Source organism: Callorhinus ursinus, unplaced genomic scaffold (genome assembly GCF_003265705.2).
Source record: "Callorhinus ursinus isolate GAN/ISIS: 27379988/994484 unplaced genomic scaffold, GSC_fseal_2.0 scaffold8, whole genome shotgun sequence".
NCBI classification, from domain to species: Eukaryota; Metazoa; Chordata; class Mammalia; order Carnivora; family Otariidae; genus Callorhinus; species Callorhinus ursinus.
In genome coordinates, this window is record NW_027397070.1 from 60,384,749 (window position 1) to 60,397,498 (window position 12,750).

Below are 12,750 nucleotides of genomic sequence, written 5' to 3' on the forward strand. Positions count from 1 at the left end.
CCCTCGGCTCTGTGGGCTTTCACCACCGACACAGGCCACGGGTCCATTTAAAAATCATTTTATTATTAACATCATCTTCCCATTTAGCCAAGTGTCTGTCATGTATAAGGAATGTCGGTAAATATTCCATTTGAAGCTTCTTTGTACATATTTCCATCGATAAATAAACTCTGAATTCACATAAAAAAGTTAAACTTAAATAGCTCCTATTTCCTTCTCTTGTAACAGGCATATATTGGTGAAATAGAAACATTCTCCAACTCAGGCTTTGCTCTAAGTGAGGACAGGAATTCACACGGTACAATTATTGACAACGAAACCAAGAAATCGTCAGCTGGTGTCCTGGCTTGGACTAGCACTGAGGTGGGAAACAGGAAATTCACATTTGGTTTCCGGGCCGAGGTTGGGGCAGGAGTGGTAGGGGAAGGAGAGTTTTCTTTACAGCTCTGATAAAAATAATCTGCTCTGCCACTGAATTTTAACTTTGGATATATTCTTCTACATTTGCTGATTAAGTCCATTATCATTTGACTTTAAAACGCAGATGTCGACTAACAAAATATGGCACATAATCCATTTTGAACAATGTTCAGTAGGTTCAAAAACTATCATCGGGCTGGCCAAAACAGTAACAGAAATGCGTGTGGGGAGAGCGATGAACTGGGGCTCGTTCCGTTAGTGCAGTGTGGTCAGTCACACGTCCATCCGTGGCCTCGGTGCGGCGGGGTGGGGGGATGGGGGGGGGGGGGCCCCCGGGGGGGGCCCGGGGGGGCCTGAGCAGCAGTGAGGCTGGCAGGCGCCTGCTCAGAGCACCCGGGGGATGATGGTGAAGGGCACGGCAGGGCTGCTGGCCTCCAGCTCCAGGGCCGTCAGGAAGCACTCGGTGGCTGCTGCGTCGTTGCCCTGGGCTTGCAGGACCTCGCCCAGCCCGTTCCACACCTCATGGGCTGTCGAGTTCACCTGCACCGCATCCCGGAGGATCTTCTCTGCTAGACTGTAGCGGCCCAGCTGATGAAGGATCAGGGCCTGCAGGCATCGGGGAGACGGACACACAGACAGACAGTCAGAGAGACTCTGCAGCTCTCGGCTCTTACCTGTCCTCGAGTTCCCGCAGGATTCTGGGAGGCGGGCATGGATCGCCAGCGGGCTGGGCACACAGAGTACGTTCAAATTCTTCCTGCTCTTGGGGGCGATCATCAAAAGAGTGACCCGTGTTGGGCCGTTTTGGAAAGATAAAAAACTGGCAATTTGACACGGTTCAGGTGAGTACTTAACGCCCAGGAGTGAACCAATCGGGATGGCCAGTCGGTACCGACCCAGTGGGCCGCCCTGCGTGTGCTGGCTGGTATCTAACGGCTTTTCTAACCTAGAGAAATGTTATTTGTGGCATGACTGTCGGTCATGATTAGAACTGAATTTTTTTTCATTGCTCGCAGTTCCCCCTACCATAAAGAAGCCCCTGCCTTCACCGCCCCCTGCTCACCACAAGCAGAGCTGTCATTTTCCATAGTTTTGTTTGTTTCAAAGATTGATTGATTTTAGAGAGAGTGAGAAAGAGAGAAAGAGTGTGAGCAGTGGGAGGGGCAGAGGGAGAGAGAAGCAGAGTCCCCGATGAGGATGGAGCCTGACGTGGGGCTGGATCTCACGACCCCAAGATCATGACCTGGGCCGAAATCAAGAATCAGACGCTTAACCGATTGAGCCACCCAGGTGCCCCCATTTTACACAGTTTTAATTAGGATGTAGGCGTTGGTCCCCAAATATTTTACCATAACCGTGTTTCCCAGTCGTGCCTCCCTATGACTGATGGGTTCGCACTCTTTCATCCAATGACAGACTCTCGTTTCCTCAATCTCTCCCTCACGGGGCAGAGGCTGAGGTTGCACCCACTCTCTTCGCTATTATAAATCACGCTGCGCTGAACATCCTTCCAGACGGTACCAATGCACCCTCAATGAACAGCGCATTGAAAAGCAGTGAGGGGGCGAGAGGGTCAGCTAGCTTGTGTCCAGCCCAGAAGAAGAGATCTGCGCAGGTTCCTGTCTGCCGAGACAGAGCAGACAACTACTTAACAAAGTGGAACTGAACATGTCGGTTCTTCGAAAGGACGACTTTCAGAGCTTTGAAGTGACAAAAAACAAAACAAAACCAAACAAACAAAAAAAAAACCAAAAAAACCCCCCAAAACCCAACACTTAAGTTCAACGAATTCAATTTAAAAAACTAAAAACTTTTGTTCAAAGAAAAAAAATCTCGAAAGTTAAAGAACAGTCTAGACAATTGTGATTGCAGATGAAGAGCAGTCCTCTAAAAGGTGTAAACAAAGACATGGAAAATATGTAACCTCAATTGTTAGTAAAGAAATGCAGGTCTCAGTAAGGAACATTCTGTGCTTATGAGCTCAGCGGCAGACTGCGTTGTCACGCCGTCATGACGCGGGGGGCAGGGGACCGACCCCTGACACTCTGCTAGCGGCTCCAAGAGGGACACGACCCTGTGGGGATATAATGTGCAGAGTGTTTGGAGAACCCCAGTCAGGCCACTTTGGGGAAATCTGCTCTAAAGGAAGAATCTCCAAATGGTTGTCAAGCTGGTTCCACTGAGCCCCATCCAGGGCTTCTGCGAGGAGCCCCGCAAAGGACGCTGCCCCACCTACGAGCACCCAGCACAGGAGCCGTGAGACGACCTGGGCAGAGCTCAAGGTCAGCGGGGCCACAGTCAAGGAGAACCACGAGCCCAGGGCAGTGCATGATCTGTGGAGGGTATGGAGAGATCTCCATACCGTAGCTCTGGCTCCCTGAGTGAGGAGGCAGAGGAGGAGGCCTCGGGCAGACAGAGGCTGTCCTCCCCTGGCCAGGGTGCAGCAGACCTTAGGGTCAGCTCTACTCTCTCTGGGGAGAAAATCGAAAGGAAACAGTATACATTCCCTCTCTTATTAACATCCATGCATGCCTTAAGCATGTTCACGCGGGAGCCCAGGTCCTAAATCGGATCCGTCAGGCAGAAGGGTGGCTCCCTCCCTGAGGCTTCAGGACACGGGCAGTGGCCCGGAGTCAGCCCTTGCCATGAGGACTTCCCCTTGCCTTCTGAGGTTTCCTCTCGTCAGACTACAGACCTTCCTGTTCTCCAGTGTGAACTGCTGGGTTTCAGCGGCCTTGCCCAGGCTGCTCAGGGTCAGCTGTGCAGAGACACCCCCCCCCCCCCGGGAGAGCCTCCCAGCTCTCTCCCCAGAGCTGCCGTCCCCCACCCACCGGTGAGCGGGCCAGGGAACTGTGTGCCGAGAGCGGGGCCAGACGTCCAGCACGGACCTGGCTTCCTGGCAGGATGACGGATAGTGATAATAGAGGACATGTCCACACCTGTCTGCAAGGCCCGCTTCTGCTCCCGTGAAGTAAGATCCCGCAGTGGGGGAGCACCTATCCACGGTGGGGAGATCTCCCCACGCACTGCCCCATTTGGGCTCCTACAGGCAGCATCCCCGGCCCTAGGTGCCCAGCCAGCTACTACGGAGCTGGGCTAGAACCTGCATATCCTAACTCTTAGGGTCTGCCTGAAATCCATTTGGGGGCAGAGTCTCGGGTGGGGCAGTAATAAGTAGGCACCTTTGTCTCCTGGCGGGGTGCTGTCCCCCCTCTGGCCCTCCTTCAGAGAAACTTGGGACAGCTCGATGCCCACACTTCTCAATCTTGGCAGTCAGGCGGAAAAGAATGGGAGGCCTTCCCTAGGTGGTGTGCAACGGGATGTGAGGGCCGACGAGCTCCTGCCTCCTTTCTTCCAGGGGAGGTTATCAGCTTGAGCTCACTCTAGAACATTTGATTTAACCAACAGAGAAGTAAGAGGAGGGAGAGGGTGTGGGCGGTGGCAGCAAGCAGGGGCCTGAGGTTGACAAAAATTGCCCCATTCTACTCCTTCAAGGTGTGACTTTCTCAGTGCATCACATTACTGAATACACACAACCCTTTTCTGAGGGGCTGTGCGTGCTGGGGAATGGCTGATGAGGGACAGGCCCCCTGGTGAGATGGAAAGAGGCGTCCCTGGTTTCTTGGCTGCAGGCCGAGAATATAATTTAGGTCCCGCTAGGCTCTGCTGCAGAGCCAGCCCCACGCTGTTTTCTTCCTCTACACGGAATGTTTTCGAATGTTTTCTCCCCATCAGGCGCGATGCTAGGCACGTGTACTTGGCTCAGCTCACATTACCACTGCTTTAGATACAAAGAGACAAGGTTCAGCAAGGCCAGGGATCTTGGCCAAGGTCACAGGGCCAATGAATACGGAGCTGCAGGCCAGCCCAGGTCTGCCTGCGGTGAAAACCCCCATGCTCCCCACTATACCTTCCTACCTGCTTCCCAGCTCACTGCTGCCTCTGTCGCTTTAAGAGACAAGCCTGGAGCCCCTCGGGCACTAACCCAGTTACATCTGAGCAAGAGCAAATGGACATCTGCCGGGTGGGTCTTCCCTTTCATTTCTCCAACCATGGATCACTGGCTCTGTCGCTCCTCCCCGTGGTTATGACGTGGCTCCTCTCCAGCCTAGCTTTTCTCCCCCACAGAAGGCTGCTTGGGAGCATCCTATATATTCACTCAAGGACTAGGAGGGCTCCTTGCTTCCCTTTGGTGGCCTACAGGCTGGCTGTAATCTTAAGGCTTGGGATGGATGTAGGTGCCAAAGGACTGGGGATCTTGTTAGCCAGAAAGTGGGCCAATGAGAGGTGGAGACCCAGCAGGGCCAGGGCCTTGGCCTTGGCCCAGCAAGACCCAGAGGTCACTGCTCTCAGTAGCAATGATCTGCCCCCACCCTGCTGGAGTGGAGACAAGGACCCCAGCCTTTTTGCTGGGAATTTTGTTTAGAAGATGGCAGGCTGCTAAATCTGGCTGTAGCCTATCCTGTGGGCTCCAGCGTATACAGCAGGGGGCAAGTTTACTCACCCCCAAATGCCTGCAGAGAACCAGCCAATGGGCTAATCTGACCTATCACCCTCTGTCCTGGGCAGCTGAGAGTCTTCATGTCCTCTAGGGTTCTGGGGTTCTTGTGGGCTTGGAAATTTTCAGCCCATATACCTGGACTTATATTCCTGATGTAGGAACAGGCTACCCTTTCCAGATGACCTTGAAGCTTCCAGAGCAATCTGTTTAGTGGAATTAATTCCTAAAGCTGGAGCTGCTCAGGGAGACATCAGATGCTTGCCAGGGGCTGGCAGCTCAGGCTTGGCAAGGGAGTGAAAAATCAGCCTCTGCCTAGTGCCCTAGCAAGCCAAGAGCAGCTCAGAAATCAGTCACATAATGGGATCAAGCAGGACAAGCTCCGGCAGGACAAGCTCTGGCTGGGCTCTGAGCCGTTGCAGGCAGGTTGGCCAGAGGTGGGCTAGAACCTGGCTGTCAGGACTGACAGCTGCCCGTCCCCCCCAAAACCCCGGTGTGCTGGGAGGGGGCTTCCTTGGCTTTGTTGTGCTCTTTTGTACTAGAACCCTGACACCTTTTCCAATTCTATAGGCCCTGCTTCCTCTCTTCTCCAGCCATCAAAGGCCTAACTCCTGAGGCTGGCATTAACTATTCTCACCACTGGCTGGATCCAACTTTCTCCTAGTATAGATCTCTGAAAGCCCATGCATTTCTGCAGGACGCATCCCCCAGGCCCCTTTCACCTCTCCAACGTTAGCCGTTCCTGGTCTGGCCCCTCCTGCTGCAGCTCTAGTCCATCTGCTCAAAGCCCTGTTGATCACCATTCCCCCAAGAGCCCAGTCCACACTGCTCCCCGAGCCCCAACCTTCGGCAGTACTACCCAGAGGCATGGGTCCTGCTCCCAGCCCTCAGGCTGGCAGGAGACAGAGATTTCCAGGACGGACATATTTCATTACCAGAATAACCCACCTTCTCCCCCATATCAAAATCCCAAGCCCTGCTGAGTGACTGTCCAGACCCCAGCCATGTGCTGGGGATACGGAGGAGGCCAAGGAGCAAGGCTGCTCTCCAAGCTTGGGGCCCCGGTGCAAATCCTACCGAGACCGAGCGATGGCTGCACGCCGGGTGCTGGGCTGTGTCGAAGACCTAAGACACTTGCAGGCAGCGAGTGGCCCGAGCTGAGACGTGAACTCTCGCGGTTCGTGCCTGCTCCTCACACCAGACCCTCTTTCCTTCTCTGGGAGAGCTTGTGCAAACAGGTCCTCGCCCTTCTCAACCCTGCCGTTCCTGAGCCGTTGCAGGTGAGGAGCCACCGGGGCTGGCCTTCCTGGAGGCAGGGAGCCACCCACAGGGATCTCATTTGTTCCCCTTCTCTGGACACAAATGAAGACAGCCTCCCAAACTGGTGATTATTACAGTCAGGTGTTCTGCACCAACAAGATCCCGGTGCTGTACCAAACCGGAAGTAAGGGAGGAAATTAAACCTGTTATTTCAAACGAGACAAAACGGACTTGGCTAATTTGAGGACAATTAGTCTCTTCCTCACTCATGTCTTGAGAGTGCGTGTGTGTGTGTGTGTGTGTGTGTGTGTGTGTGTGTGTGTGTGATAACTGATGCCCGAGGACTGAAGACCTTGCCACATGCTGCAGGCAGGCTTCCTGTTCCAGCCCTGGGTCAGGTGACCGGCAGCGAAGGCTGCAGGACCCAAGCCCCTCTGGGAGACTTCAGACATCCCCGCGGTGCTCTGCGCAAGTGCCAAGTCAGCCCTTTGCTGGGCTCAAGGGCATGGCACGGGCCACTGCTTGTCCCTGGAGGCGTATGGGCACAGAGAGATAATGTCCCTGCAAGGAAGCGTCCTTCCCAATGCCGAGCCGCCGCTAAAAAGCAGCCGTGCAGCTCAGCTCTAGCTGGGGGTCAGACAGTGGTCTCCCCGTGGCTATTGCTTCTCCCCAGGCGGGAGGCCCTGGAAATCCCACACTCGGCAGCAGGGTGGGGACGGAGACTGCTTTGCGCTTGCCCTGCCCCCTGTGGGCACGGCTCTCGGCTTCTGGAGCAGAGATCAGCGGCTGCCCTTGCCGTGTCAGAGCTGTCCTGGGCTTTGCAGAGACCTCCCAAGGCCAGGGTCGGGGAGGTCGTCTGGTGTGAGGGGCGGCATTGGAGTATTTCAGAGTCTGGGTCAGAGGCTCCACCATCGCACCATTGCGGGGCTTGGGGCCGGAGCTTAGGGGAGCCTTGTCAGGAGGCTCCTCCAAAAATACAGATAAACCCGAGAGGACGAACGCATGGATCCACCAGGCTCGATTCATTTCTAACATGTAAAGTATTATAACCAATGCACTATGTGTGTTACCCATCGCAAAATGCCTCCCTAACTGTCCTGTGGTACGAGGTGCTTTATGTCCATCCCAGCTCGCCCACTCGGCCTTGCTCCGAACGCCTGCAGGGCGGGGACTGGGCAGGCAGTGATCATCTCTGTACTGTCAGGCCTGGTGCCGAGCAAGCAGGCTACATTCAGTGTGGAATGAATAAATGAGGAGACCCCAAATATCTACGAGACGAGAATCATGTGTAAAGCCACTGCTGACCAAGTCTAGGTCTGTCTAGCCCAGAGCTGGCGCCCCCGCCCACCCCAGCATGCCTCAAAGAGGGTGAAGGATTTTGCCAGCACCCATGAGCCAGGGGCCTCAGGGCAAGGGCTGTGCCCGGAGGAAGCAGACGGGGGCTCATGACCAGATCTACAGCCTCTCTGGGGCCATTCAAGTCAAACCAGCACCTCCAAGGCTTTCGGACGAAGATACATAAGCCTCCCCCTGGCGGGACTTCTGTTGTCAGGACCTTGCGATTGTGAAGGCAGCTAAAGGAAAGCCCATTTCCCCAGCCTGTCACCCTCCGGGACAATGACAGAGCTGCCGAGCTGGTTGCAGCCTGAGCTGCGGCGGTGCTTGCCACAGCTGGCTCGTTGTGGGGGTTCAGGACCCAGGCGAGGGGTTACAAAGATCTCTGCAGGCTCTGGCAACAGCCAGAGGACCCGCCCAGCACAGGGGAAAGGCCTGGCACTCTCTTCCAGAGTGCGGAGTGTAGGTTAAGAGCGTGGCCTGAGGCTCCCTGGGACAGGGTGTGAACCAGCTCCACCAGTGACTTGGCGACTTCTGGGTCCCAGATGCTTTGTCTGTATACCGGGGACAAGTACCAATTCACAGGAGAGTCGTGAGGCCCAAATGAGAGCAAGTTTTCATAAAGCGCTCGGTAAACCTTTGGTGAATGGTCACCCCGATCGATATGATTACCACCCTTATTGTTACTCTTACCAACCGAGGGGAGGGGAGGTCCTTCCCAGATGCCCACGGTTGCAGGACTCTTCACTGCCAACCGTGTGTCCCTCTGGACAGTTCTCTGTAAGAGCAAGGATCGTCTGATTTGTTCTTGCATGTGCGGCCCCCGGGGTGGGACGGGCACAGAGGAGGTTCCTGGTGCATATCTGGTGAAGGGACGGAAGGATGGACGAGTGGATGGCGTGGGACCCTGCGTGAGGGTGGGGAGGACGGAGGTGGGCATGACTTCCTGCCAGTGCTCCAAACTCCTGGCCTCAGGTCACCCTGTCCATGCTGCCATCGGGGCCCATCCACTCGGAGCCTCCTCTGCCTTCCAGGGAAGGCCAGAGTGGGGCTAGATCCCTGAAGGGGCTGGGAGGAGGGAGCCTGGTGTGATCCCCGGCACGGGGCACAGGTCCCGAGTCTCTGACCCCAGAGTCTCTGACCCCAAGCTCCGTGCTCTGACTCGGCCCTCAGCCCCACCTGCTTGGAGCTGTCCTGCCCTGGGCTATTTGTGCGGCAGAAGGAGAGCTTCCTGGAAGCCCACGGCCCCCCTCCCCAGAGGAACAGGGACCCCCTGTGACCTCCCGCCCCATCCCAGACGTTGTAGACTGGCAGGGCAGGAGTCTGCATTAGCTGAAGCAGAAGCATCACCGAGGAAACCAGCACGCTAGCCCCCGATTCTCGTCAGGGATTTGCCTTTTCCTTCCTGAGGATGCAATCCATCAGACAGGAGCGGGGTGCTGGTGGCTGTGTTCTCAAACCAGAATCTAACAGTCTGCCTGCCAGGGCCACCCTGAGAAGGCCAGGCGAGACAAGGGCTCTGCAAAGACTTTCTTGGATCAGCCGTGGGAAGGCAAGGTGAGGGGCTGCCCCTGTCTCCTTTCCCCGGGAGTGGCCCTTTCTTCTCTGGTGAGGATCAAAGGCACGGACAGTTCTGAGCACCCGGCATTTTGTGGGCGCAGCTGAGGGGCCAGCCGGAGCCCCGCCCTGCTTTGCCAACAATGCCTCGAAAAGGAGCTGAAAACACACTTGGACGGGGAGGGGGTGGGGCTCAGCTTCTCTACCTGGACTCCAGCGGCTCCGGGTGAGGTCTGGTCTACACCCGGCTCTGTTTTATGTTTCCTTTCTGTGTGTTTTGAGTGCTTAGAAATGCACGCTGCCTTGCCAGTGTGTGTGTCCTGGCCAACTATGCTGGCCTTGGAAGGGCCTCCTAACCAGAAGAGGAGCTCCAAGGGGGCCAGATCCTAGGTGTCCTGGCCAATGCCAAGGTCATCACTGCCCTGCAGCCCTGAGACACGTCTGCCCGCTGAACCTCCGGAGTCAGGTGGGGTTCACACACTGCAACTCAGCCCCCTTTTGGCTAGGTCAGTCAAGCGTGAGTTGGGGGTGCCCCGGAGAAGGGCCTCCTGGAGGGTCAGATGGTGGGAATTTTGGGGTAAGGACTGGTATGGAGCTGGTCTTTTCATTTTGGCCATTTTACTTCGTTTTGGCCCAGTTTCTGCAAAGGCCAAGGCCAGCCATTCCTGGCAACCTCATGACCGTCCACAGACAGCAGGCTCGCGTGCGGCAGCCACGGCCACCAGCCAGGTTCTCCAGGTCCTGTCCACCCCACCTGGCCCTCATGCAGGGGCAGAACATTCATGAGACCACTTAACCTTCCGAGCAAAGGACCACGGACATCCTGTACCAGGGACTCAGACTGAAGAGCAGGAAGGAAGAGGCTGAGGGACAAAGGGGAGGAGGGAGACGTGGGCTAAGTGGCTCCTGGGGAAGGGCTAGTGACTGGACAGGCCGCACTGAGGAGGAGCTCCTTGTGATGAGGTGAGCCGAAGCCAGGCCCCTGAGGTAGCTGGCCCTGCTCCATCCATGACTGGGCCAGAGATGGACATTACAGGAAAATGTTCTCGCGTCCGCGGCTGGCCAGGCCTGGGGGAGGGAGAGGAAGGGGTCTGAGCACTGAACAGACACCCTTGGAGGCTTTCCCTCAGGGTGTGCTGTGAATTGGACCTGAGTATTCCAGAAGTGGGGAGGCAAAGCCCCCAGCCCCTCCCTTCCCTCCACTCAGGGAACGACCAGACATGCCTGAGAGGCTGCCGGCATCTTCGTTCACTCAGGATATCCGACGGCTGTGGGAGGCTATGCTCAGAAAAGGGCCCCTTTTCCAGGTCAAATGTTTTATTTGAAGAGATGTGCCTTCTGGAGACCAGGCCTTTCTAGCAGTGAACTCAACTCAGAAGGAAACAAAACTCAATTTTCCCCAAACCTCTTATTTTCTAAGCCAGCAGCCAACCATCCATGGAAGCAGAGCTCCTTGGGGTGAGGAGGGGGCTCTGGCCTCTGCTTCATGACGCACGAGCCCCTGCTGCAGCCCCTGACAGGCAGCCTCCCATTGTTGCTTACTCCCTCCAGTGATGGGGAGCTCACCACTACCCCGGGCAGCCCACACCGTTAGTGGGCAGTCTGAACTGTCAGTTAAAAATGTGGAGCCCTAATTAGGCTTTTTGTCTAATTCCCACTCCCTGATGTTCGTTGAGTCCCCTGGGGTCACGTGGGAAAAGTCCCCTCCCCTCCCCTCCCCTCCCCTTTTTACCTGATAGCCCTTCAGGATCTGAAGAAAGCTTCCAGAATCACACACACGCACACGCAGTCCAGGGCATTAGAGGAACAGTAAACTCAGGCCTCCCTACTCCCCCCACCTCACCGAATTCTGCCGCTGAGCACAGCCCCTGAAGGAGACCACACGGGTGGGGGGTTCAGAAGGACGAGCCGTTAGGCTCCAAGACGATGTGAGTGTGGCTTTTCCTTTACGTAAAGCATCTGACTGGCAGCATCTTTCAAAGCTTCTTTCCTCCAGAATGCTTTGGAATATTCTGGAGGAGCTGATTCTGCAAATAGCAGCGCGACAGGCTGTCAGGCAGGAAACATGCCAGCAGTGAGGATGGGGGCAGTCTGGCCATAAGCCAAAGGGCCTGCCCAGCCTCGCATGGATTTCACACAGAAATCCCAATTTGGCCCTGAATTTTCTCCAGCCTCATTTCTTTGAAACTGGGTACTTCAGTGTTGGTGCCAAAATATCCACATGCTGCGGTGGCTTTTAGAGAACAGTCTCTGGGGGTCATGGGGACACTGAGGGGAGGGACCACAGTCAGCAGCCAGCCGGCCGGCAGCCTCCAAGCACCAAGCACACCCGGCCTGCCCCTGCTGCAGACAAATGGCCAGAGCGTGGTCAGGGAGCACAGAGAAGAGAACACGAGCATTCCCCAAAGGGCCAGCCTCCTAATTTCCTAAGCAGGAGACAGGGGCCCTGCGTGGGCAAGCACTCCACCCAGATCCCAGCAGCCGGGTCCCAGGCTGGAGCTCTGTTCGGTCGACCATAACCACAGGCGCTTCTAGTTCTTTCCTCCCTTCTGAAAACTTCACTGAGCACCTGTGGATGTTCTGGCCCCAATGTGCTGAGAGCTGGGAGCTCAGTGGCATCGACTGTCACTCTGGTCATGCGCCCTACCCTCTCTGAGCCAGGCAGGGCTGAGTGCCCATGTGGAGGCCCAGCATCTAGAACAGAATAAGGCCCGCTGCAAGGAGAAGGGAAGACATTCCAGAAGACATGACACACCCTTTTCTTAACTAATGAGAAAACTGAAGCTCAGAGTCGGGGTGACTGGCTCATGGCCACAGAGCTACTCCTGCCTCAAAAAGCTTCATGTGGACAGGCGTGTGGGCAGCCACAGCTGGGAAGGGCCTTACCGATGACAGAGACACAAGAAAAGGGTCTTGGGCAGGCCAGCACCTGGCTCAGTCCCCCAGCCAGGTGGAGCCCAAGTTGGGTCTAAGAACCCAGGTTCCAGAGGACCAGCTCAGGGCTCCTTCTCCAGGTCAGGGGACCAGGGTCTCTGGAGGGTGTTGGGCATTGAGGGGACCAAGAGACACATTCTAAGAGGACTTCTCAGGGTTATCTGGCTCTGGACGGGCCTGTCCAGGGAGCAGTCCTCTTTGGGGGAGAAGTCCTGGGGACCTGACTTCCCTGTCCAGCTCTGTCAGCCGGCCTGGGCTCTGCGGGTCTTTCTCCCACGTGGTGGCTGCCACGCTCCAGTGGGGCAAGACTGGGGGCTCTCCAGACCCAGGTGAGCACCACAGGACCTAGCGCAAGGGGGGCTGACGGGGCTGCTCACAACTGCATGACGGGAACAATGCCCACCCTACCCAGCACGCTGTGCTGGCAGCCCAGAGGGTCCCCCACCTAGATGTCCCTCCAAGTCTGGACCCTGTCGTGCAGAGCAGGACAGCCTAGCTCCCTCCCATTCGGCTGGCTCTGCTCATCCTACAACCACCCCCCTCCATAATGTCTGCCGGCAGCTGAGATCATTTAGGAAACTGGTCACCCTCCAAATCAGAGATGGGGTACCCTGTGCCCTCAGCAGTCTCCCCTGCCCTAACTAGGACCCCAGCTATCTAACACTCTGACTCCCTTTCTTTACCTGCCCTTTGGAATGAATGGTGTGGAGGTTTTGTTACTCAGGAAAAGAAAAGGTTGAGCCCCT

The 12,750-nt window shown here is 56.1% G+C and overlaps 1 protein-coding gene across 10 annotated transcripts in view; it reads right to left on the reverse strand.

Annotated features, from left to right (window-relative positions):
• Nucleotides 1-42: 42 nt before the first annotated feature.
• TTC7B (tetratricopeptide repeat domain 7B) overlaps nucleotides 43-12,750 on the reverse strand; it is a 248,922-nt gene continuing 236,214 nt past the window's right edge. For all 10 annotated transcript variants that reach the window (XM_073895744.1, XM_073895745.1, XM_025869471.2 and 7 more), the window contains one exon: nucleotides 43-1,026. In XM_073895744.1, the coding sequence (XP_073751845.1) occupies nucleotides 805-1,026 (222 nt within the window). In that variant the 3' untranslated portion in view covers nucleotides 43-804. The remainder of the gene's footprint in view (nucleotides 1,027-12,750) is intronic.